Source organism: Sander vitreus, chromosome 4 (genome assembly GCF_031162955.1).
Source record: "Sander vitreus isolate 19-12246 chromosome 4, sanVit1, whole genome shotgun sequence".
Taxonomy (NCBI): Eukaryota; Metazoa; Chordata; class Actinopteri; order Perciformes; family Percidae; genus Sander; species Sander vitreus.
Window position 1 is genome coordinate 8,590,451 of NC_135858.1, and position 27,884 is coordinate 8,618,334.

A 27,884-nucleotide genomic window follows, 5' to 3' on the forward strand; every position below is an offset into this window, starting at 1 on the left:
ACCTACATCAGGTGAAAAGTATAAAAACTGTAACCCGATTTTAGGGGACAGAAACAGGAAGTCGTCATTTAATATTTTTTATATATATATATATATATATATATATATAATTTATTTCGTTCAAAACCCCACAACTAAGCTGTGCTAAACGTTCTCTTTTCATTATACAATGAATGTTTCATGAAAAATACAAATCGTCTATAATGCGGCTTCATTTTCAACTGAACTTGACTCTTTACTATAGTTACCGGTAATATAATTGTCGTAATTCTAATGCAGAGGAGATTATGGTCCTTCTAAAGTAACGGTCTCACCTATATAACAGTTGTACGTCCATATCCGCTGTCCGTCGTACCGGGAGCGGCACCTCATAATGTTGTTGGTGTAATCTGATTCTGCAACCTCATAGTTGGGGTTTATCACAACCTGAGAGATCAAAAAAAAAAAAATTAAACGTCAAAGAAACATTCTCTTTCATCAATACATCAAGTCATTTTTTTAAGCACTACTAAGGACCGAATAATACAGATGTAGTGATTGGCCTAGACTGAGAGGGTGGCAGGGTGACCTAACTGTCTCAAAAAGAAAATGTTAGGAGTTGTATTGCTGCAACTGATTAAAAAAGATGAGTTTCTAGTGGAGGATGTCAGAGTTTGTCTCGCAACCCCAGAGATTGGAAATTTAGTTTCTGCAGCAGCTAAAGTGTCCGTCAGAAAGTTCTATGTCCTTCAACAACCCCTGCTCGCTTGTTAAAGTCTGAATAAGAGTATACCGTATAACACAAGCAGTTACAGAGACGTGGAAAGTCTTGGTATCTGTTTGGTCTGTACGACTAGGCTGGCTGGAGATGAGACAATCTTTCCAGCGGCAGAGAAGTTTTACCTGGAAGATGTAGTCGCCAGGCTTCAAATCTGTGATGTCAATCCACTGACAGTCAATGTCGTGCCTGTAGGTATCCCAGCAGCCAACTGTAATGCCTTGTGCCCCAAAGTTTGCACATTCATACCTCTTCTGGATACCTGTCGGCATTCAGCACAGTTTTAGTTTTAGTATTAAAACATTCAGACCTGATTTTCATTCAGATATTTTATATCAATATATTTTTTTTTGATATACTATATTCGCTTCTTATGAAAGGAAATTGTGTTAAACCATAACTCCGTAGCACAATTCTAAACAAAGCCACAGTATGAAATAAAAAATGAGAAGGGAAGGAAGAATATTCACCCTCGTCACAGTGAGTGTCCTCCAGACAGAAGCTGGCTTTGTGTCCCTCTGCCACTTTAGTGCCGTTTAGAGTCAGCAAGTCATAGTGGGTGAAAACCTCCATACTGTGGTAATGTCTGGATCAGACAAGGAAGAACACAATGTTGAAACATCCTATGTATGCCTATATTTAGCAGCTCCACAATAACATACATGCTGTTATCCGTGACCCACTCCAAACAACATGTATAGCAGGAGTACAGGGGAAAACCCTAATCTCCAGTGGGATATAGGGAATTACAGGACAGTTAGATGTTGGTAATTCATTATTTACTGTGTTTAAATATAAAAAAAATGCCTTAAAGATTCATCCCAAATATTTTCATTCAGTTTCAGAAATACAGTATTTAATACGTTGTATTTTACTCTGCTTTTTCCCCTCAAAGGATTCATGACACTGACATCGAGCATTAGCAATAATTTACCCCATTTACCCCAGTGTAATCATTTGAAAATAACAGATCAGGTTTCATACAGTCACTATTATAAAAGCAGCAGCAAACTACAAACTGTAGGTCTCGATGAGGTCTCACCTGTGACACTCGTGCCAAATCCAGGAGTGGTGTGCGGCCCGCGGCCTGAAGTCTGACTGGCCATTGTTGTGGATCTGGGAAGAGAAGCGGAGAAGGCGGCGGTAGGAGCTGGGGTCGGCTTTGTCAGCACTACTGGACAGACAGTGCTCCTCATGGGCACACTGCAGTGCGTACATGGGTCTGTCCTCCAGGTAGGTGGTCTGCTCCACAGCCTGGGCACTGAGGACCAGGTCTGGGGCCGCTGGGAGGGAGAAAGCAACAGGGACGTGGTGGTTAGGAACAGCATGTATCACCCAAAATCAAAGTTCCCCAATTAGCTGTACAGCATCAAGTTAGTCTTTGAAAAAAATGTTTAAAAAAAAAAATATTCCTTATAGTATGATATTACAGTATTAACCACATATTTTATTTTAAAGCAAATGTTTTCTAGTTTACAGACCTATTTCACCGCAGACATTTTGACTTGTCATAGTAGGAAAAGCACAGGTGTTAGTAATAACATTAACAATGGCTCTGTTCTATTTAAGTGTTCCAGTAAGCCATTACGGTGTGACAGTGAGCCAGCATGCACAATACAAGGACAAGGAAAATGAAGCAGCTAATTGGAATTCAGCCACCATTCATTTCCTCATTTACATATGTGCTTTTCCTACTCATCGAAATGTCTTCCATGAAAATCTTTGTAAGATTCTGAATGTTTGTTTTGTTTGTATTCTACAGTTTCTTACTCTGAGTACAGGAGACCCCCGCAGCGAAGCGTCCACCGCCTTTGGGACAGAGAATGTGTTTCCCGTGATGTAGACACTGATCCATAGTTAGCTCAGTTCCTGAACATCTCACTCCACTCATCACAACAGCATCAGTCGAGGGATCTCCTTGCCAGTACCATGTTTCCTGATGAAAGAGAAGCACAGAAACCAGGTATCACTCAGTTGGTTTGGACAGACCTCTAATGTTAAATAATGTAAAAAAGTGCTACTGAGAAACAAAATGTAAATTTTTTGATTGGAACTACTCCTTTTTTGAGACAAAGTCTAACCCTAACCACTTAAATGCATAGGCCTAATGTAAATGAAGACTGGAGACTAGTCAAGCCTTTAGGCAGTCAAGTCCAAAGTGAGTCAAGTCCAGTCTTAAGTTGTCATTTTTGTGACTTAAATGAATTTGATATTTTGGAAATACAGTTATTCTCCTTCTTACTGAGACTTAAATGAGAAGATTGATACCACTCAGACATGATTAAGATCATGTTGCTCAAATGTTTTGGAAATGTGTGTGGTAACGTTTTAGGTATAAACATTAACTTTATTTTCCTCCTGTATTTAATTTGGGATATGTTACCCCAGTTGTCCCAGAGGGCAACTCTAATCAAAGGATCTCTCACACACACACACACACACACACACACACACACACACACACACACACACACACACACACACACACACACACACACACACACAGAGCAAGGGGTGCACTGCTGTCCTCACAGTCTTGACTTAGCCTTATTACAGCATTTTGCAGACCACATGGAAACGACCCATAAATCATACTTTCCGTCATCTTCCAAGAAACTGGAGGATTCTTGAGAAAGAAATTGAGCTGGGGGATATGGATATGATAGTATTTGCTATGGTGGGCTGAGGAGGTGGGCAGACATACAGCAGTATAGTTTAAGCTTTGTGTCATTTGTTCCATCTGGTGGTGGGGTTTTGCCTGCAGAAGTATTTAAAATTCAGACAGTAAAGAGTCTCTGGAGAGGCTGAGTCCCCTGCTCTGCTAAGATAACAAAGAGCAGACATTTATTAATCCTAAACCTGCGGTTAACATGAGAACTGTTATGTAATGGCAACTTACTGAATGTGGTGATAAAGGGACATGTTATTATGAAACCTTGACGTGTTTTTTTTGACTTGGCACTGAATTATGTTTTTTATATCGTAAAATGGCTACTTTTATTCACAAGTGGACCCTTTATTTCACACTGGAAAAAGCACAATGTTAAACTGTACTTGACTAAAGGGCAGAAGCTCTAGCAGTGACTGCAAACACATGATGACATGTTTACATGTTGTCTTATTAGAAGTGCATTCACATAACTGTCCCAAACACACTTTAGTGTGATGAACAGCCTCCAACAGATCCAGTCCAAATTACACTCGTAAACTCCCCCCCGTGCTGTTATCAGCGGATGTCCCTGTGATTCACACATACTTTCCAGACTTATCATCCTAAACCACAAATGGTTTGAAAATAAAAATATATAAAGAACACAAGGAGGGTCTTAAACTTTACAGGCCTCTCACCTCAAGACATAAAGAAAGCACTGTGGGTCTCCTTTAAAAAGTAAACGTAAGCAGGACAGAACTGTGATGCAGCCAAGTCACGCCACAGGCTTTACCGGTGAAAAGCTCCACTAAACTTCAAACAGCAAACCAATGCTTTCCCCATTACTCCTGCTGAGGAGTTTACCACCCCTGACCTGCTTTCTGTTTTTGAAGTTTCTAAGACAGTTACTACCTTACTTTGCCCTCTGGGAACAACAAAGCTCAAGAATGTTGAAGTGATAGTTAATGGCATACACACACACACACACACACACACACACACACACACACACACACACACACAGACGGACATTAAAATGGGTAGTACTGCTAGAGTGGTTTCATATAGTACATTTTACACATGGCTGTAACTTTCATGTCATGTCCAATTCATTAATCACTAAAACTAAATGAAATATGAATGATGCTGTATATTAGAGGATGGATACCCGACCCGACCCCGACGGGACCCAACGGGACCCGACGGGCCGGGCTCGGACAGATATTTAAAAATGATGTTCGGGTTTGGGTAGTTCGGTCACATCAGCGCGATAAGGCATTGAACATTTTAAATTTAAAACAGCTTATTATGTAGGTAGCCAATGGGCCTGTTTCACTTGATGCAAAGGTTCTTTTTTTGTTATTAAAATAAATTTAAAATATGACCCTAACATCCATCTTCCTGTGTGCGCAAATTTGTTTATGTAGCTGTGACAACAAAACATGTGCATATTAGGCTACATGTACATGTGTCATTAGTATGAGAAAAAAAATGAGGGGTCGGGCTTGGACATAAATATCTTAATACCAATAAGCAAAATATAACATTTCATTTCAATGTGTGAGTGACCTCCTCATAAGTATATCAAATATACTGGAATGACAGCATGAATTATAAAAAGTCCAGTTTGGAGTGCCAGTGTTATGCCAGAGCTTAAACTACAGCCAGTCACTTTTATGCTGAAAGCCTGTGCAGTGAAAATAAGCTCATGATCAGAATGATTTGTTGGAAGTATATGTGAAGAGCAACATGAACTCCAGAGTCCTTACCTGGAAAGCATGGCTGGCAAAGCCCAAGCCCAGCTGTCTGCACACTACCATGGCCTCCATGGTCCCCCAGCTGTCACTGCACACTGTGCCCCACACCATAGAGCCGTTCTTCTCTGCCAGAACCTCCACACGGCCCTCATAAGGATTACGGCCGCCATTTAACCGGAGCTAAGGACAGAAATAGATAGGTGTGTCCTCCAATTCTATGCAAATCTTTATTTTTGTATACTATAAAGATAGAAAGAGTTTGGGTACTCACTCTTTTGTTGAAGCCCATGGCAGGAACGTTACACCTGACTGCTGCGTCTTCCTCATGGCTGCAGCCCACAGCATCACGGTTGAAGTAGCACTCAGTCAGTGACTTTTCAAACCCAGAGCACTCCACTTCGTTCATGTGGACCGGCCCGATCCCTTTGGAGACACAAACACATCACACAAATAAAGATTGTGATTCTGTTGAACCTATGACTAAACTTACTGTCACTAAAAATTGGACAAACAGCTGGAGCATTGGCAACATGTACATCACAGAAAATGAGAATAAGAACTGTCATTTATTTACTGGAAAGAAGAAAGCTGACCTTTGGGTTACACATTGCTTTTAGGAAACGCACGCCTGTACTGCCCACTATTCCCGAGTAAAAGAGCAGGAGTCTCGTCTGTTTGTGTGTTTTTTTTAGAACAAGTCCATCTAAAGACAAATGTAAGATGTCCTGTTCCCTAGAATTACAACGAAAAGGAAACAAGCAGTCAGCTATGTGAAATGAAAATGAGACAGCTGAGGCCTGAAAAAAAAAAATTCTCTCTTTTTTTTCATGTAAAAAAAAAAAAAAAATCTTCTCAGTGTTGTGGAGTTTCCATAAAAACATGTGCGAGTACTCCCTCCATGCTGGTTTTCTTCTTATGTGACTTAACAGGAATGTCTCTAGTGATGCGAGTTCTGAAACTACAGCCAAAGACTGAAACGGACAGGCAGTCAGTGGACCACATAAATTAACAACAGGGACAATGATTGGAATACATTAAATAAATGATATATTAATCTTGATTAATAAATGCAAGACACAAAAAATCACAATGGGCCAAGCAAAAAAACTCTATTTTGTATCCTTTATCAGCTGAAAATGAGGTACATAGAATATATGAGAAATATGCCTTAAAACTAGTCCCTCATACAAATACAGGAAGTACCATTTTAGTTTTATTGACATTCTTGTTTAGTCCAATTCAGTGACTTCTGAAAACAAACACAATTAGTTATTTCAAGCCTCCAGTCTGTGTATCGCACCCCTTTTAGGATGGAGTGGTCAGCTCGTAAAGAAATCCATCCCTCAAATAACCTTGTGCACTCTCCAACAAATAATTCCTCTGAAACCCTGAAGGTTGTTTTTTTCTTGCTGGAACATTTTGTGCGCTCTTGTGTTTTGCTGTGAGAATAAGGCAGATGAGAGAACAACAGAGCCAACGCACATGTGATTCTTATAAGGCTGTGGTATATTGCGTTTCACAGAATCAGGTTTTGGGTCTAGGTCTAGGCATTAATGTGCTACTCCATACACTCCCCAATGTATTTATATGCTGACTTAAGGTCTGTGCTGATTAAAGTGAGACAGAAACAGGTGGTGACACAGAGGCCAAAGATAAGGTAAAGGTGGAGATCTTTGGTTTCAGTCTATACCTTTCATTTTCACAGCTGGGAATGAGTTCTGCTTGAAGCTGTGCTTGGACGTCTGTTGAGTATTAAGTGCTATAAATGTGGACTGTCATCAAAGCTAAAAGCCTGAAAGATCCCTGAAACCTGTGTGAAGGGGCTGTCTATGTGTATGGCTGAGAGTTGTGACTGTGGTCTTCAATGTTCCAATACATGTTTGACTTCTTCTAAACCCCTACCAATACTGGATATTTGAAGCCAAAAAAATGATAACAATAAATCCTTTATATTTGGATATTACAGTAAAGAATTGTGACCAAGGAATGCCCCGAACTACATAATGAAGAAGCTGTTTCTGAATTACCTCAAAAATATATTTGGCTTGTCTGTACTGCAATTTCGGCCCAGCCCGATTTATTTTGGTGTTTTAAAGAGTAACTCTACACTAAATCCACCTTTTTTATCAAAAAATTCAAAATAATTCAATGTATTTTTTTTTACTTGTGAAGGGGGGTATTCAAGCTAAAACCGGGTGTTAAGTTGCTCTCTAATTATAATCAATATATAAGTTGATACATTGACGAAGAATTGCATCATAAATTAATTAATTCTATTTGCATTCAAATGGTGATTTGTAAGACTCCCCCCTCCATATCAGTGTACCACCATTTACTGTATATAGAGTGACTAATCTGTAGGTCATACCTTGTCCCAGTCGGGCACCAGTCAAGGCCTCTTTGGCGCTACCGAACCCCAGCTCTCGACACACCACGGTGGCAGCTCGAATGTTCCAGTTGTCGTCGCACACTGTCCCCCACTCCCCGTTCTTCAACACCTCCACTCGCCCCTCACCAATCATAGCTCCGCCTCTAAGACGCACCAGGGGTTGCTACAGAAACAGTTCACCAAAAACGATTAGTGAAAATGTTACAGAGAATTAAAATTGTTATTACTAAAATCTACAGCAATTGATGCAGTTTGAATTAACTGGATTTATTTAAATGAGTCAACTCTTTTACATTTGGACATATTTGCAGTATGCAGCATTGTGCTGTCTTTGATAATTAGTCATATCCTGAATAATGATTTGCTCAAGATCAATAAACAAGCAGGCAGCAGGCTCACTATGCTGCACACACAACTGCTTTTGCCTTAGAGATGAAATCCTCATTGAGCTGGTTGTTTTACGTGTGTGTGTGTGTGTGTGTGTGTGTGTGTGTGTGTGTGTGTGTGTGTGTGTATACACATTAACTTTTTTATATACAAACTTTGGTAACACTTTACTTGAAGGTATCTACATAAGAGTGACATGACACATGACTCTAACCATAACCCTAACCATAACTTGTCATGACAAAAACCTAATGACAGAAGTGTTATGTCATAAACGTTTATGACTTGTTTATAAACGTTTATGACACGTTCATGACCGTGTCATGTCACTCTTATGTAGATACCTTCAAGTAAAGTGTAACCCAAAATTTTATCTGTACATAGGAGTCAAACGTTTATGTCAACCTTTCAGAATTTTTTTTGAGCAAGAGTTAAATTCCCTGTTTGTGTTCACACTTACTTGGCTGTTACAACTGATTCTGATTCTGATCAGAGATGTAAATAAAAAAAAAAAAAGCTTAAAGTATAAAAATAATTCACTTCTACAATCCTGCTTTTAATTGAGTCCTAATTGGATTACAATTGTTCCACGTTTAACGGGGTAGAGAGAAAATAGGTGTTACCTTTGTAATGACTTATAAACATTACAACAACTCCAAGCAAACAAAACAATTAATAAACACCAAGCAAACATACTGATAATTTGATTGTATACATGACAGATGTTTAGAATTCATCCATTCCAGATGCTTGACTACAGGGTCAATCGATTAATAAGCAGGAAATGGTGTAACCCAGTGCTAGACTTATCAATAATTAATTAGAGTGTAGTGTATCGTGTGCTTCCTCAACTCTGTATTTACATAAAAATGTTTATAGTTCTTATAATGTAATAATAATGCAGCAGCATATCTGGACAGCAAACATTTTGAATCGGACATTCAAATTAGCACTATAAAATCACATGCATGTTTTTCTTTGGAAAATAAAGATGAGTTAATTGAAGAGTCTAACTCATAATCAGAAGTTATTCAAGAAATGTCAAACATCTGCAGTGTCAGGAAGTCTGCTGATATTTTTAGGGCCCAAGCGCCGACAGTAGCGAAGTATTGAAACTGAAGGAATTCTTTATTAATCACCTTTTTGGGGACCTTATCATACTCAAACACTCACCAAACTTTGCACACATATCAGGCCTGGAGAAAAATGTAATATTTTAAGGGTTTCGTAGATAGGCGTGAAAAAATGCCTCACTAGCGCCCCCTACAAAACTTCAAAAATTGAGCGAGTGGTACGTTTGACTTAGACTCACGAAATCTGGTGTGCATAAGTACCATGTCAAGACGTACAAAAAAGCTCATTGGAGTAATACCCTGTGGTTTGTCCCACCCCCTACACTTCGTACAACATTTGCAATACAACATCTCAAATGGCGCACACTCCACCGTGCACGCTGTGTCTGACTGTTGCGCAAATGCACGCCCGCGTGGAGCGCCGTCCGCCAGTAACCCAGACACGCAAGGAGGTGCGAGGGCCCATCCAGCGCTGCTTGTAGCTTTAATTAAGTTTATAGTTGTTCTTCCACAAGTGAAGACTGAGTTGTCCAGATGGGCAGATGACTGTTTTCTTCCTTATTAGAAACACTAATTTTTTCCAAACATCTGATTCTGCTCAGTCAAACAAAGTCACCAAAATCCAATGCAATTATTGACCTTAACAGCCCTCCTTTGCCTGACAAGCTGCCTGCATTTACATAGTAATTTATCAAGCATTTTAAACACAGTCTATGGCATGTCTTGCAGTTAAACGTTCTGTTTTCCTTTCTGTCTCATTATTTCAGTATGCACTGTTAAGTAATAATATGTAAGTTGGTTGTCATAAATGCCATCAAGACAAATTCCCATACATTCACTGTACCTAATTAAAACGGCCAATAACTCTAATGAAGCACTGCACATTGCCACATAAATAGTTGAAGATCCCTGTTGTCCACTTTAACACTGAAATAACATGCAAACACCACACAAAAGGGACTACAGCTGAGTTTTAAACCCAAGATATTTTTCCTATGAAGTGACACTCGGCTCACTACGGATCAGCTGTGCAGCTAAGCGTGCAAAATCCGACCTACCTCCAACCTGTAGGCTTTCCTGTAGCCAGCGCTGACGCTGGGAGCAAAGGCACGTCCAGGCACACAGCTGACAACTACAGGCATGCCCTGCTCACAGGTGCTGTTGCCATTCTGCTTTATCTCTCGACCCATCTTACAATCAGACAGGTCAGCCTCGTTGCCTGTGCAGTTGACAGAGAAACCCCAGAAGTTCTTCTTACGACGCGTGGCCAGCAATCTGAGAAGGAATGATACAATATTACAAACTGTTACATATTATATTGTATGATTTTTCTGTTCATTTGTATAAATTTAGATTACTGCCAGCCACTTTAGAAAGCATGTTATTGTTTTTTATGTTAAAGAATGGCAACCTTTTCCTATTTTTTGGGTACCCATAGTGGGTATCAGTTCATGCCAAAACCTGCAGACTTGAAACTTGCTTCAGAAAGGCAATCCATCACAGTGAACATGTCGTCAGCCTTTTTCGTTATATTATGCCATCTTTCCACGGTAATGCTGTTGCATTGATTGTTTTGAAAAGTGGTCCGCTTGGTGCGTTCAAGTGCTGGCTGAGAGGCTCTGATATTGAACACTTAATTATCACCCGCTGAGCTGCATTTCCATGAGCACATCACACAACGACAAAGAAGAGCTTTCAAAACAGTCAATGCCGATTTTGGTTACCTAACAATGGTGGCATATGGATGTGAGAGATTTTCTATATCAAATCAAAAAAAAGGGAAACAAAAGTAATTTTATACCATACAGGCCTGAACCACTGCAGGTATTAAAAACATCTTGGAAAGCTAAAAAAAACAAAATTTGGTTTGGAAAATGGTTGGCAGTACAGTAAAGTATTTTATAACAGCAGCATCAGCCCAATCAGTACATGAAATATTTTACAATTCTTTCTCACACCCTCACAGAAATATTAAGGAGCTGTTTTATGGGAAGTGGGACAACAATAACCATACTACGCTGTGAAGCACAATGGGGGTATTGTTGTGAGAGTACCTTACCACTCTCACTCTACACTTGAATAGAAGTCATCAGGGTCACTGAGGACCCCAACAACAGGTCCGGTCCTTGGAAGAAGCAGACCATGTAATGAAACCAGCATGAGCTACATTTACAGCCTTTCAGTTCTTACTGCTTATCCAGATGCTGTAAACAGAATGTACTCAATTTGAATTTGAATACAAGAACAATTTCTGGTCGGTGAAATTGGATAAAATTCCAGATAAAAGAAAGATTGATTGTGATCCTTCACCTCTGTAAAACAGTGAACTTTGTGAGACCACACACTTTAAAACCTACACCGACTTTGTGATCTTAAGTGATAAACAAAGAACAAAGTGTTCTCTGCTGGTTTGATGCACCTCATAGTGTGCCTTCCTCAGTTAAAATGTATCCATATGCATCAAATCAGATGAGATCATGTCTACCAAAACTATAAAAATAGAGACATTTTTAATCAAAGTCATCTTCTTCGCCGTCATCTTACTATAGCATACGTATCCTTACACGAAGCATCCATTTGAATACAAATTGCACATTTGACCACATCATACGCAATTATCCCGTCGACTCACGGTATTGTAAATCAATTGCGTGTCTGATGTCTCTCTGGTCTTAATTTGACTGTGGTGGAACTGTGGTTCTGGGAGCCTTTCAGATGATTATAGAGACCGTCACTGACTGGATGTGCATACAGTAATAAATAGATTAGACTAACATGAACACATAAAGTCATGCACATAAACCTTACTGAAGACCAAACCAACAAAGATATGTTCTTCTTGGAGGGCAGGTAGCCACATTTGTTTTCTATAAACAACAAACTTTGATTATTGGATTTGTACCTACTGAGCTTAAAAGAGAAACATTCTCTTTCATGTAGTGACCAGATTGGGAGAGTTGCTCATGTGGTTATTCTCTCACATGCCGTAAACATCTGTTTCATTATGAACTTCAGTTCCCATGTTGGCAGATAAAAATGATAAGACACAAAGTGTTCTAGGAAATAGAGGGAGAACAAAGGGAAACAATTACATGCAGCTAAAAGAGCCACTGTTTCACAAAGTAATGCATTCAGTGGTTTCCCAGCAAGGCCCATCCTTCATTCTCTAAAACTTCCTCTGGCAGTTTTTGGCTTCTTGTCAAGAATCTCCAGGCTCGAGTCTGTTTAATCTCAGCGTGGAAAGTGGATGAAGGGTTGAGTGATGACCCGTGTAAATAATCGTGCTTACGTAACGTTTCCTAACATCAGTTTGCGATGATAAAACTTTTTCTAAATAGACTAAGACTGGAAATCAACAGTTAAAGAAATCCTAAGGTAACATAAAACGTATCATACAGGACTACAGCATGTTTTTGACACAGGTGTGAATTTAAAATAATTCATTATATATGTAGCCCTACTATATTCCCATAATCTAAACTGTAATTAACTCAACTAAAAGCTAAGTGTTTATGTTAGATTTCACCTAATGTGAAGACTTTTAATATATCTAATGGCGCTTTTCCATTACGTGGTACCTGCTCGACTCGCCTCGACTCTACTCGCCTTTTTTGGTTTTCCATTACGAAAAAAAGTACCTGGTACCTGCTAACAGGTACTTTTTTTAGTACCACCTCAGTCGAGGTTCCAAGCGGGCTGAGGCGAGCCGAAAAGGTGACGTGAAAGCGACAGACGGGGGTGTCCTGAACAAACCCGCTATTTTTAAATAGTTTAGCCAACTGTGTTTTTTTTTTTGCTGCCTCCAGCTTCATTTGAAACTTAAATGTGTTAAACTTTAAATGTGTCTTCTGGCTGTGGCAACAACAACACACCTTCCACGTTCTGTGTGTGTGTGTCGCGTTAGGTCACGGCAGTTTCCTGCGGCGCCGCTTGTTTTACAGTTCTGCGGAGGCTCCAGGCAGAGCTTTCGCCGTAGCCTACGTACACACACACATGGCCGGTTCGACGCACACACCAGCGCACAAGTATAAACATCAGGCCACTTACATAGGCTACGGCGAAAGCTCTGCGTGGAGCCTCCACAGAACTGTAAAACAAGCTCAAGTGGCCTGATGTTTAGACGTGTTTGCGTCGAGCCGGCATATAACGACCAGCCACGCTGAGGCGGTACTAAAATCTGCAATGGAAAACGGACGCACAGTGTGTCCAGTCGAGGCGAGTAGAGTTTGGTGAGTCGAGCAGGTACCATGTAATGGAAAAACGCCATAACTGGCCTTATTTAAATCCTGCTGCTGGCCCCAGCACCATAACTCACTTGTAGGGTCGGGCATTAAAGCGTTTCTCTCCGGGGAAGCCATACATGCCACAGATGACCCTGCTGTTCTTCTCTGTCCACTCCTCGTTGCAGATCTGTCTCCACTTTCCTCCGTCTTTCACCTCCAAAAAGCCCTCAGTGATGGGAATCCTTTTCCTCTGAGAGTAAGTGGCCCTGAGCCTCACATCCTCCACCTGCACCGTTACACCCTGAGAAACGGCAGAGGAAATGTTTCATCACTGCATGCCATATAACACCATTTACACATTTTATATTGCACACCATAGACCCCTTTATGTAGACTTTAGTCCATCTGGAGACACCTGTGCTGAACTAAGAATTTCATTCAATCGAATATTCCATACCTTAATTAGAGGACTTTTATTGTCATTCATAACATGATATACCAGCATAAGTCAAGCACTGACCAAAGACCTGCAAGAACAGCTATATATTAATGATTAAACCTTCAATGCATTTTTTTGCCTTTCTCATTTTTAGCCATGCTAGCTGTGTGGCTCTACAGATGGCAATGTCGGTTTGTCCACCACTTTGGTCCAGGTTGAAATATCTTAACTACAGAAAAGACTTGGAATTGTCCCTTATAAACACAGTTCAACCCCTTCTCAGTAGTGTCTCACATACACAATAGAAAAGAACCCCCCCCCCCCATGCTAAACATGTTAGATTCTAAAGGAGGGTGGATGGGAGTGTGTTTGAGAGCAGTTTTATTTTCTTCATAGATTTCTTTAAAAATCTTTGTCTATGTAGTTTAATCTCCGCGAAGAGAGATCAAAATTAAAAACATTAAATCAGACATCTCAACAGTAATTGTGTGCAATAATAGAGGGGTGGGGGTGTTTGTGCTATCCTCCCTGCCTCATGTGTGATCATGTGATATCCTTGATGGGGACTTTTGACAATGTCAAATGAAACCAAGAAACCTTTATGTTTCATAGTGTCATTGCTAAAAAAATATATATAGTATATATAGATATAGTTAGTTTTATCTAAACTCTGGACTTCACATGTACTGTTTCACTTGATATATTGTAAATACAATGATGCCTATGAGTCATAATGTTTGTTTTGTGAGGGAATGCAAAAGTTTATCAGAAAAAAATAAATGCCACTGTGGCCTTTTAGGGACTCCTCAGTTTGCACATACATGTATGCTTGAAAATACAAAAAAACAAGTCAAGTTGAAAAATCTGAAGATTAAATCTTTGTTTAAACTTGTTAAGTGTTGCCTGGCCTTAGCAGTTTGGATGAATGTCTGGAATTTTTGCTCCATCTGTGTTGCGTCTTCAGAGTTGAGATGTAAAGGCCCGTGGGCAGTTGGTGGGCAACATTATTTTGTTTTTCCCAAATAAAAAAAACTTAAAGGGAATAAATAGTAATTCACGAGTGTATATAGTCTTTATGAAAAGCTACCTGATATTCACATATGATGTGAAATATATCAATGCCATTATTCTCACTGTAACAGTGAGCCAAGAACCTAAAACAAACCAGTAGAGCACAAAAGAAGAAACACTAGTCTTTTCCCTTAGGGTCAGTGTTGAAGAAATCTAGCCAAATGTCTCTTAATAGACTGCTCACTTGGATTCATGGGATGATCAGAAAACAGAGCACTAAAAAAAATTAAAAAAAAGAATCCATAAAATTCTAATTGTAAATCAAGATTTTAAAGAGAGACTAAAGACAGAAGCTGCTGACAGAGTTCAGGTTGGGAGAGTGTCTGCGGGTGGTCCACAGTCTACACTAAAGGGCTGTAAAGCCAGTTGGTCAGACCGGGGTTCACCCGAAGAGCCCTAAATCAGGAAGGAATGGTAACCTTTGACGTCCAGGGCGTTTTGGGAAAACAACTACCTAATTAGCCATTGTTCATTTTAAGCCAAGTTCTACAGTTTGTCCCTGGCTGGGTGTGAGGTTGCACTGTGGGTGCCAAAACTCTGAGCTGCTCAGTGGTATGCAAAAGCTGATCTCAGTAATTTTGTAATGGCCCGCTTCTTTAACTCTGCAAAAAAAAATAAAAAAAACATCCAGGCATGTCTCCCAGAAATATTAAACGTTTGCCCACAGGGTGGTTTCCTGAGATGGCGTCAGCCTGATGGAATGTTCAAGGCTCTAAACACTGAAGAGTGCAATGCAGGAAGAGCCACAACTAAGTCTGACTGTTTCTACAGTGACCCCGGGCCTCCCACTGACCGCAGTGGTTAGAGTCGGTAAGAACCACTCTTTCATGAACAGATTCCTGCTGGCCAGAGCATGACACTGTGTTTTCCATCGGTGCGTGACAGGATGGGAAGGTGAGGAGACGTGATTATGATCAGGGATCTGCTGTTCTGAGACGATGGGAGAGATTATTCATTATGGTATAAAAACATGAATTTAACAGAAAAAAAACAAAACAAAGAAAGAAAGAAAACAAAGATGACAAACATGTAAGCTATATATTAATAAATGGCTAAACAGAAGTAGAGCTGCAACGATTAATTGTTTAATCGATTAGTTGGCAACTCTTAAATTAATCGCTAACTATTTTGATAATCGATTAGTCGGTTTGAGTAATTTTTGAGTAAATTCTCTGATCCCAGCCTCTTAAATGTGAATATTTTCTAGTTTCTTCTCTCCTCTGTGACAGTAAACTGAATATCTTTGAGTTGTGGACAAAACAAGACATTTGAGGACGTCATCTTGGGCTTTTGGGAAACACTGATCCACATTTTTCACCATTTTCTGACATTTTATAGACCAAACAACTAATCGATTAATCGAGAAAAAAATCAACAGATTAATCGACTATGAAAATAATCATTAGTTGCAGCCCTAAACAGAAGTTCACCTGACACAGAAAAGGTGAGTAATCAAAGTGACGCCAGGTGTGAAGACAGAAAACACCAGACAGGATAGGGGGTATGAGGTGAGTATGAAATGGGGCACTGAGATGGGTTTAGCCTGTGTTGCATTTGGCACAGAGAGAGGAAACTGGCCGTCTGAACGTGTGAGACTAAAGGGAAGAGGACAGATATCCACAGCTGGGATCAGTCCAGGCATTTCCCCCCCAAACCCAGACCACCAGACATAAACGCAGCATAATCCTGTTTTGCTGAGGCCCAAATCCACACACTGGTCACTTCTTTAGCAGTTTTAGTGGAAAAACGCTGCACAAAGAACATGGACCCATGATGATATGTCTTTCACATTCTAGTGAAAATGTCATAATATCAATTTGTAAATCTGGACAGATTACAGATTACAGTCTGAAATACATATTACGTTTTTAGATGTAAGAGATAACAAAATCTGCCTAATAGAACCACTGAAGTTCACTAATCAACACATAGTATCTTGTTTGTTAAATCTGTACAAAAACCAAAGAGTAAAAACGACACATTGTGGCCAGGTATACCTGTTTCCTCCAAACTTTGACCATTTTGGCAACCAGATCGGCCTAGATGTGTGATGGAGGAAGGTGTAATGAGAGCAGGTTTTCCATTCTGCAGGTCATACTGAGGTTAATTCTCAACTGGACATTTCTATAAAGTTGCTTCATCATATAGTCACTATGTGACTGACTCACTGTACTGTAGTGATTCATTCATTATGTGGCCTTTTTCCAAAAGTACTCTTTTCCTGTTCTATGTAAAAAAAATCCTAAATGGCCAATATTTCACAAGTCTTTAAATGTTGGTTAGCTGGACTTGACAGCATGAATCTTGGCCTTGTTTGTAAATGGCGAGTTACAGAAAAAGAAAGAAAACTACTTTATTTAGCGCTATTCATTACTAGTCTCTGAAGCGAGCTTTGACCATTACTGAACTCTTTCCAAATGGAGAGCAGACTATTTTGTGTCTGGGTCCCCCTCAGTATGTAATGTGTGAACATGAGACTGTGGTCTAGCCAGTGTCTGACTAATGCTTCCACTACTGTGCATTTCTTCCGCTTTATTCAGCCCTCCAGCCATGCTGCACGTTTATCTACACGTGCCTCCAGACACCCACCCACCTACTCACCCACCTCCCCCCTCGTCTCCCGTCCCACCCTACAAAACATGGCACGTATGAATGATATTCACGCCACAGTTTAGATGAAAAGCAGGAGAACAGCGAGGCTCTTTCAAATGACTTTCACATCTGCCCTACCCCACTTTCTGCCCCAAGTTTGCCTGACTGACTGAGGAGGTGTGTGTGTGTGTGTGTGTGTGTGTGTGTGTGTGTGTGTGTTTTGCATGTGGAATATCTATCAGTGAGTGCAATGCTCCCATCATGACAACAGAAAGGAAAATATTCATTACTATAGGTAGACTAGATGCACACATACAGGGCTAATCTCAAACTGGCCTTAAATTAATTGTAAAAATGTAGAAATGCCAATATTTCATAATTGAAATTTTCATTCCAATGTCCATGCTAAGCTAAGCTAACAGTCGCCTGGGTACAGTTTTATGTGTGGCTAGATATGAGAATGGTATGAATCTACTCATCCAACTCTTAGTAACAAAAAATAATGACTTCCAAAAAGTCAAACTATTCCTTTAAGTTTAGATGCTTTGTGTCGAAATGCTGAAAAACATCCATGTACAACACATTTCTAACTGGGGCTTTAATTTAGGCCACTCAAATCAAAATGTTTCTCTCACATTTCAGTAGCTTAAATTGTGTAATATCTGAAACTTTAGTCTTGATGCATATGTGCACTGCACATACAATAATTCATATTTACTAAGTCTAAAATACTATGGTAATCCTAAAGTGCAGGTGTCAGAAATAAAAGTTTGGACTGTTGGCAGCCTGCAGCCCAAAGGGCAGCTAAGGCCACAGTGTGATCCAGCTGTTGAACATGTGGTGGATCTGTCTGCTACTCTATCCACAGGAGAGAAACTGGCTTCAGCCTACACATGTACCTTTTCTCCCCTCGATCACTCTCCTCCTCACAAGCCTTTTGCATACATCATGTTGGAGGCAAATCCAACTTTGGCTCGGGTTTCCATTTGTTGTATAGCAGCGAATGTGAGGAACTGGAATTCATGTAAGCGGACACCGTTGCACATGATGGAGAAGAGCAGCCTTTGCCGTGTTCAGATGTGCAACAAATCAAAAGGCTTTTAACCACTGCATTCTGTTAGTACAACTGGTTTCTGACGTCTTTGTGTTGATTCTGGATGTAAGTGTTTAGTTGGAGTGAACTCACTAAGTGGTGGGCAACTGCAGCTGTTTTTGGTGCAAAAATATTTTCTCATCCCTTCAGGCAGAAGATGAACTCATCTAGACATGTAATCTGTTTATAATTATGTGTGAGCTTCTGCAAGCAGGAGTATGCGATTTATCTAAATCTTATTTTCTTTACTTGGATTGGCTTGTGAACAATCAAAAAGGTACGAAATAGAGTGCAACAAAGCACCAGTTCCCACTGGAAATTTCTCTTTTGCAGGGGACAATGTATTATGCAGCGCTAGCAATGCCAACATTTTGGAAAACACAAAGTAAAGAACATCCTAGAATAACCCCTATAAAACCATGAACCTATACATTTCCTTTAAATGACACATCACCCTCTCTCATAAACATCTAACGTATACAGACTGAAATTTGAGGCATCTTCTCATGAAGATGACGTTTTTATCACTGATCCTGTGGACAATGATTTACATGTGCAGTGTGCCGTTCACACGTGAACAGCAAGCAAAAATGGCAGTTGGTTGAAAAGTCCCCACTAACAGATGATAAACTAACCTTCCTGCCATGTAAGTGTTTGGTTTTGCTGACAAATGTAATCCCCCCCCTACTGGCTGAAGACCAAACAAACATGCTATTGAATAAAGCAACTGTGCCTGGTTAGACAGACAAATGAAAACGGTGGTGTTGCAATGGTGTGGGGCATGAGATGCTGCATGTTAAAATAATTAACATTATTCATGACAATGACTCAGTTAGCCAGGAATGCACGTTCTGTTGTTGTGTTATGAGTTTTGCATAACTAGCTGAGAAAGTTTGTAATGTTAAGACCGATGGCTTTCGTCTTCAGAGGACAGATCGGTAGCAGACTGACAGCATGACTTGCAGTTGGTAATGTCAGACGTTAAATGGCGACTGACAAGAGCTTTAGCTGTCTGAGAAAGACACTTCAAGATTAGTTTTTAGCTAAACTTGATTATTGACTTGATATTTTGTAAATGCTAAAGCTTTAATGGTATTTCTGCTTAGCATGTCTTCCATTGCAACTCGTGCCAGTGGAAGCTGCTGTTTTCATAAATGACAGACGATGACGAGATGTTTTCAGTAGACTATTATTTGTGGTCAAAGCTGAACTTGCCAAAGTGAGCATGTGGTCTAATCTCCACATATTCCCATAAACTGTAAGTAGTCTCACAATGTCTCGCTTACGAAACAAAATAATTGCTGTTTGAAGCAACTCTGTGACCTGTAGAGTTGCCCTGATATATAGTACTGAAAAACTACTCCATACCTACTAGAAAAAAATGCTGGTAATCTCAAATTCAAAATCTTTACTTAAATCATGTCAACACTAAACTGACACATCACTGACACTACAAGTTAAGAGACCACAAAGCCCTGGTAAGCCGCACTCTCGATATTTCAAATATTTAAAGATTTATCATCTTGCAACGTGACATCATGACTTTGCATAAACATACACGCCACTTTCCCCAAGTCAAGAGGCGTGTTATCTGTACGCATTTTCAGCTGTCCGTGTGTATGTCTACATTGTATACAGTTGACTGCAGTCTGCAACGGCTTTCTCAAGCCACGTGGCGTGTGGGGGTTGGGTTGAAAAGAGGAAACCGTTGGGATTAGGAAAAGAACAACGGGGTTGGGTTTAGGTTGAAAAGAAGAAACGGTTGGGATTAAGAAAAGAAGAACGGGGTTGGGTTTAGGAAAAGAACAAACGTGGAAAGGAAACATTAGTGATGGTCAAATGAAGCTTCGCGAACCACTGTCTTTATTTTCTGAGCTCACTAGATGGCGCTCTCTGTTCAAAGAAAAAGGTTAAAGGAATGGCAATTCAGTGTGTTTTCATCCCTTTGTTGAACTCAATGGAGGCCAAACGGCATTGATAAACACGCAAAATAGCGAGTATGCGTCTTTATAACACACAAATCATGGCATATGAATTGGCGTGTCATACATACGCCACTTCATGAGATCAGTCTGCATCTTGAAAGTCGGAAAGCATTCACGTAAAAGCAAAAATACTAATTGCCCCTCCCTTTTAGCAGTGACCTGTACTTAGACTGTAGTACAAGCTCGGTTAGGGTGTTAACTTTCCAGATAGAGCACAGAATGTCAATTCATGCTGTGAATAAACAGATTGAAGGAACAGTGCTGGCCATTGCTGACGTCAGCTCAAGCATGGTTAAAGAGGTGTAGTTACACCTTTCCTCATTCCTCTTCCCTGCGACTTGAAAGGACCAGACCAAGGAAATATTTACAGGGTGGGGGACTGAACTGCAGTAACACCCCAGAGACCCTAAATACACAAGACAAATAGGGAACAAGAGGGTGCTGCTTACATACACGACCTGTGCAAATAAGAACATTGTGAATAGGGTTCAGTTTGGGATTAAAGATGTCAATTTCTCCTGTCTTCTATTCTAAACTAGGCATGACAAAGATACACAGGGATTTCAGATGTTCTCCTCAGGCGTGTTGCCTTTACTGAACCCAGTAAAAATCACATTCACTGACTGTTCTGGCTGTTGTAGAAAGTCTGGTAACAGCCAAATCTCCCACCAGACTTCTAGTATGAACAAACAAAACACTCTAGTATGAATGCAGTCATGACGTGTTAAAGCATCGACTGTGTTCTAAGCTGCCAAAGAAAAGTTGCTTCATTTTATCAGTCTGGTCTTAACATGGAAACCCTCTATGGAAGTATCTTTTAATAACATGTTCTCAGACAAGGTTAAATAATATCTCTATCCTCTTCTCTCCCTCCCTTTCTCCCATCATGTCAACAAACCCACACTGACTTTCCATCCGGTACAAAGGCGTTCTCTGCAGCCAGACAGGATGGTCTTCCCCCTCTCTGAGTCATTTCCAAAATCTCCAAGGCTGCAGAGTGGGGGTCCGGTGTGGGCAGGGTTAGTGTAATGGGAGCCTGGCTGGCAAAGCCATTAGTGCAAATGGCGAAGTGGACAGCTCAACATTATACACTGACTTGCAGATTACTTCACTTGCTTCATGTCATGGCATATATGACTAAGTACACGAAAGCACTTTTGTCCAGACATTCTGATTTAGTATCCATATGGCCATTATTTTGATTACTAGTTGTATCCATTTAATCATACAAAGAGCAAAATACTGGAGTTGGTTGCAACAGCTGTTCGTAAGTTCTTAGCCTTGTTATAATGTAAGTGATTACTAAGTGGAGGTTTATGTATCACTAAATTTAAAAGGTTGCACACATACAAGTTTGTACACGGAGATGAATTGTTAAAGAACATTTACGCCTACAAACTTCCAGCTGTAACTGCTGATTAGCTATCTAGCTAGTTAGCATAACTGACAAAAGTAACGTTAGCTTGCTAATATATTAACTGAGAGTGAAGAGTAAAACAGGTAATGGGATATGATCGATAGATCTGACCTGACACTTGATTAAAATGCTTATGCTTTAGTACACCACTATTTCATAGATTTACAAATCAGTCATTGTTGGCTGTCGTGTCAAGCGGAATTTTGGGTATTTTGTTTTAACATGTATCATAAGTTGACAATGGTTACCCACAGCAATATAAAGACTGTTTTAAAGCAGCAACATATTGCTCCTCTTAATATCTACAGACAGACAGACAGACAGACAGACATTACATGTAATTCACTGATCTGTCTGGCTCAGTCTGGAAAGTTGGAAAGATTTGCAATAAATATTTTGAGTTTCTTGGAGCAATGCATATGATAAGGTTTTTCTTTCATCCAAAGCCTATGCTCTGTTCCTTTTTTTTATTGTGTTGAACATCTGTTCAGGTTACATGTGTGTACTTGAACCATGAGTGGATGCTACTTGAGTGTTATTAACTATGTGATCAAATTATCCCAGCCTAGTGTTTACTTGTGTGTTTATATAGACGTATCTATTCACTGGAAATATCCCGAATGTGTGCAGGTTTATTTGTGAGGGTGTTGCTCCATGGGAACCTACCTCATCGTTGTTGGCCTGGTTCTGGATGAACTTGAAGCCTGGAATGCGCTTTTGGGTACACACCACTCCGACATCTTCTGAATGTTTGCAGTCCGAAACTCCAAAGCCATTAGAGTGACACTGAGCCAGGCTCTTCTCTCCACCAGTGCAGTGCAGATTGTCTAACCAGATACGGCCTGAGAGGCAAAGATTTAAGCAAATAGATATATGTTGTGTGTGCTGCTTTGTTGGACTGCAGGACTTGTTTTAATGTATGACATGTTATGCTGATATTCTGTGGTTTAGGACATTTATTGTATAATCCAATGTGTGGTTGACCCTTGCTATCACAAATCAAACCCTTTACACTTGGAGGGCTGGTGCCACACTTTTCCCACTGAGCCCCATGGGGCTGCAAACTTCAATTCCTAATAATAAATTAATTCATTAGAAAAATATAAATGGGTGGTTACAACATGGTACCTTGACAGCTTAAGCCATAGATCAAACCCTTTTGATATCTTTTTCAGCATTTCCATGTCCTGATATTTTGTGGTTTAGGACACACAGACAGTAAACCTACTCATGTGGAGCTGTGTTTGGTCTCCAACATAACCTGACACATTCTTTCAGCAAAAACCTGCCAAATAAATCTTGTCACGGCTAAAGCAGATCATCTGCTGTCCAGCTGGCTGTTCTGAATCAGCTGTGAGGGAAACCACAGAACTGTGGCCATGGAAACCACCAATGGACTGCTCATCATTCTGACAGTCTCAATATGTTGATGAAGGACATCCTGATCATACCAAGAAGTGACTGCATCATATACGGTCACGTAGCCACCTCCTGGCAGAGAGATGATTACCTTTGAAACATTTACACAATAAGAGTCAAGTCTTCTGGTGCTGAAATACAGCAGAGTTCCCAAGTGAGAACCAGCTTAGTCTCAGTACACCTTTGTCTAAACAAATACTCAGCATTGCCAGTTGTGATAAATCTGGATTGCTGTGTTAAAACTATCATTCGCAGGTCTTATGGGAATTTAATTTCACAAGCCAGTGAAAAGAGCAGGGAGCACAGTGCACAGAGGAGCCATGAATTTTCTGATTAGGCTTTTATTGGCACTTTAAGCAAGCCACTTAACTCCAACCCTTCACTCAAAATCCTAAACTGGACAAAGCACAGTGTTCCTAAGAAGGTCTAAATAAAGATTTTGTGCAGTTGCATTTGATCCTGTTTCAAGTTATAGTCTGATGCAGAGTAGCCTTAGCTTTTTCTGATATTTTGTTTTACACAAACATGTTTTCACAATTATTCAATTATATAGCAAATAATAGCTGTGTATAGGCAACTGAGGATCTGATTAACATCCCTGCAGGGAAAACGCTCTGCATCCAAAAGGGATGTACTTGTACTTGTTATGTAGTTGTGTCTTCAATTAAAAACATTTTGTGGTTTCTCTTATTGAAGTCATCATGATGGGAAATGCAAAATGCTCTTGATCAAGTTTATAGTCATGTGTCTCCACCATCAACAAGAAAAAAGAAAAAAGATAAAAGACGTTTCCATTCACTCACATGCACACAGCTAGTCTGGGCCTCAAATACTCTCCTTTCAAAATGATTCTTTTACAGACTAAACATCTATTTGTCAGCAAAAGAGGAAGCCTCCCCGTCATTACCAAAAACCCTTTTGGTAATTCTTTAGTGATAAATGGCAAAATACTATTTCTGCACACAGTTTATGTTAAAAATAAACTTCTTTCCAATCCTGTTATTACAAAAACTGCATTTTTACAACACTCAAAGTGTCTTTTAGCATAGCCTAACCCAATTCCAAGGGCCCCCATCTTTAAATACCTAAGCCATTGCTAAAAGGCAGTGCAAACAGAATCAAACTGCTTGTTTATACCTTGTTGTAAAATAGTATATGCATGCAACATTATATGCATGGGGTGTATCACTTCATATATGCTATTTTTGAAATTGCTGTAATGACTGTGGTGCTTTGGGAAGCAAGTAACAAAGTTAATTACTTCACTTTTGAAGTGGCTGGCTGGATGTGGCCCAACCCAGTGGGAAAACATGTGCCTTTAACAAGTGACACTGAGTTAATTAACAGCTACCAACTGACATTTACCACCAGCAGCTATCGCACTTACAGAGTTGGGAATCTCATCAGTGTTTTTACAGTGATGGAGAAATTCATACACGACAAAGTGAGAGGGGATGAGATTACGTCTGTGTGTGTCTGGTTTACACACCCAGTGTTTCCAGTCCCCCCATGCTCAGAGCTGATCAACGTGTCTCAGTCCTCTAATGGGGAAACCAGCGCATGAGGGTATTAGCAGTCAGACAGGAGGAAACGTGTACCTCAGTCAAGGATTTCCATGGAACATATGAAACTGTATGAAGAGATATACTACTTTTGAATGTGGGTGGTTGCCTGGTTTACTGAGATTAACACCCTATACCCTCACCTCAGTTCTTAGACAGCTTAATAGCATGATTTTGGTTTTGATTAGATAATAAAAGGTTCAGATGAAATCCTGGAAACCAACAGACACTTCTTATAAAGTCCATGCTAGTTTTCTTACCTTCTCCACTTCCGTACTTGGCAGAGGGCGACCAGGACTCGGCATTCATGAAGCCGAGCTCTCTGCACACCACTTGGGCAGCAGTGATGGAGAAGTCATCATCGCACACCGTCCCCCACTCTCCATTGTAGAAAACTTCCACCCGGCCTTCGTAGTGTTTCCGCTTCTCCCCGGCTAGACGTAGCTGGATTACAGGGGGGCCAGAGGGTGACTGGGCGTTACACAGCGCCCACATGCACAGCAAGGTGGACAAGAGACAGTGGATGGCAAGTGGGCGCAGCATTATGCAGGACGTGGAAGGAAAAGACAGTGATCTAGGAGATAATAAGACAAAAAAAGATTGTGTCGGTAATAGAAGCTGTACTGAACTATGCTTTGTGAATATTTCTTAAAGGTCCAGTGTGTAACGTGTTTAGTTGTTCATTATCAAAATCTGTGTTGCCCGTTCACAAACTTGTCCTTTTTCATGAATATTTACCACCACCATCAATTCCAAGTATTCCTTTTGGCTTGAAATTTTACATTTGCATTCGCATGAACTGGGGTAGACGCTCCATATTCATGCTCCATCTTGAAATACGTTAGCCGGTACGAGACATACAAGACATACTGCTCCGCCTTTCGCGTTTTCGCTGTCACATGATAAACTCACAGGTGCTGCTAATGCTGCTAATGGGTATCGTTGCTTCCCGGGCCCTGGCAAGTTTGAAGAAGGAAACATGGAGTACCACACGTATTCAAAATCCAAATTTCAGGAACAGGAGTCTTCTTCTTCGCCCAGAAAAAGAAAAATTATATTGAAAAGAGCAAGAGACCGGCTTTTTGAAGCGTGAAGGCTACCGTAGCTGTAATACGTACTTTGAACTGCGTGGTGCGAGAGAGTTGATTGCGATATACGATCTCAACGCTAGATGGGAGAAATTCCTACACATTGGACCTTTAATGAGATGGACTTTAAAAGTAACATTTTCCAATTCCAAGGAGTTAACGTTGCAGAGGCAGACAGTAATTTGTGGTGTGTGGTAGTTTTGTCCATAATTAAAGCGAATGAGCAGTTTCAGTATAAAGTCGTGTGCAGTAACAGTTTGGTTTGGCCATCATCATCATCAGAGACCCCTGACTGGCCTCTTTGCAACCACAAGTATAAGCTTTTGAATCACTAACAGAATTCACCATAGTTTTACAATATATTAAGCAACCAGTGAAAACTGCCAATAAGAGAGAAAAAAATGGAGAATTTGAAAAGGTTTGGGTGAGAACGACTATGTTATGTTGCTAAGACAAGGATTCCTCTCTCTCTGACAGCCTAATGGAGAGCAAATGTGGGCTGTTGCAGGGTGGGATGTTGCTCCTCTCATGTATCTGCTGATCTGTGCCTGGAGGCTGCAACTGAGGTTCAGAGGGAAAGTTGACTCTGCCTCGATATTTCATGGCAAACCATGAATGTGTCAACGGAGGGACCAATAGCCCCATGGGAGGAATTTTCCTGGAGGAAAGGAAGACAGTGAAAGTAAGGAGACCTCCACGTCTTTAGTGTGTTGAAAGGGAGGAAGGGAGGTTCAAACCTCAGAGCTCACAGGCTTGAAAAAACACTCCTGCAGTACACAGTCAACATATTGTCAGACTGTGTCAGATGCGATCATCTGAAGCATCTGGTTTAGCTTCTCATGAAAGTTAAGCAAGAGGAAGGAGCTACTTTAATTTGGGCTTTTAATAACTCAGTATGCCTCTTCTCACAGCAGTCAAGATTGACTGAATTTTAAATTAGTCCATCAGAGTCACTCCAGTCAGCACATGTCAAATCCACATACCCAGTTATGAAAAACTAACACTTCTCTTGAATATGTGTTATATGTATGTTCTTGATTAAACTGCCTACAAAACCAGTAGAGACACACCCACCTCCTACAGAACAATGTTCACAGCTAACACTTACTCAGAAACTTGACAGCAGGTTGTAAATGGATAGTTCGACATTGTAGAACATTTAAAACATGTAGTCTTGCATCAGAGCAATAAGGCCAAACAATAAGTGAAAGCTGCCTCTCAGTCAAAGGTAGCCAAGGATTGTCAAGTCAACTGGAAAATGCTAAATTCCACATGCTGCATGTACTACTTTCTCAGTCAAAGCCAGTGCTATTGTATAGTGTATTGCTGAATTCAGAAAAGCACAAATCAACCATCAAGTGTCTGTTAAGCCCATAAGCCCTGGCTAGAACAGTCCCAATGTTCACAGTGAGTGACAAAAAAAGAACTCATCGAGAGTCAGAAGAGTCCTGCAGCTTCTTCAGAAAATTCAGCGCTGCTGACATTGAGACGAATATAAATCACTAGTAAAGTGATGCTAATTCCTTTAAGATTTGGGTCATTAGTTAGGTAAGGTATTACGACAATTCAACACACAGTAGTAGCCCATGTTCTATTTTGGATAACTTTTGAGGGCTGCAACACTTGCATTTAAAGCATGGGATGAAAAATACAATTAAATTAGTTTTAAAAGGAGAAAAATGCTAATTTGACTCATTTAATGTTTTAAGTCATACACAAAGGACGAAAAAAGAAAACCCTTTGACATAAGTTTCAATGTTTCACTTGTGCACGTGCGAGATCCCACAGCTGTCGACTAGCCCAAGGTAAAAGCAAACACTTACTTTGACAGACGAAGAACAAGAAGTAGACACTTTCCAAGACGCTGACTTTGAGGTTTCCAAACTGTTGGGGAGTATGAGATGTGAAGCAGCGGTTCTTTGTCCCTTTAGTACTCTAGCTGTTTTTCCTCTGCTCCCCTCACAGCTGGCCGCGCGCTCCCG

The 27,884-nt window shown here is 40.3% G+C and overlaps 1 protein-coding gene across 1 annotated transcript in view; it reads right to left on the reverse strand.

Moving 5' to 3' along the window:
• loxl2a (lysyl oxidase-like 2a) overlaps positions 1 to 27,884 on the reverse strand; it is a 30,153-nt gene extending 2,269 nt beyond the window's left edge. The window contains exons 1-13 of the mRNA XM_078248044.1: positions 27,726 to 27,884; positions 25,075 to 25,388; positions 22,500 to 22,675; positions 13,329 to 13,537; positions 10,072 to 10,288; positions 7,533 to 7,716; positions 5,436 to 5,587; positions 5,177 to 5,344; positions 2,528 to 2,693; positions 1,800 to 2,040; positions 1,228 to 1,343; positions 883 to 1,019; positions 315 to 426 (exon numbers count right to left, since the gene is read on the reverse strand). Coding sequence (XP_078104170.1) covers positions 315 to 426; positions 883 to 1,019; positions 1,228 to 1,343; positions 1,800 to 2,040; positions 2,528 to 2,693; positions 5,177 to 5,344; positions 5,436 to 5,587; positions 7,533 to 7,716; positions 10,072 to 10,288; positions 13,329 to 13,537; positions 22,500 to 22,675; positions 25,075 to 25,357 — 2,161 coding nt within the window. The 5' untranslated portion in view covers positions 25,358 to 25,388; positions 27,726 to 27,884. The remainder of the gene's footprint in view (positions 1 to 314; positions 427 to 882; positions 1,020 to 1,227; positions 1,344 to 1,799; positions 2,041 to 2,527; positions 2,694 to 5,176; positions 5,345 to 5,435; positions 5,588 to 7,532; positions 7,717 to 10,071; positions 10,289 to 13,328; positions 13,538 to 22,499; positions 22,676 to 25,074; positions 25,389 to 27,725) is intronic.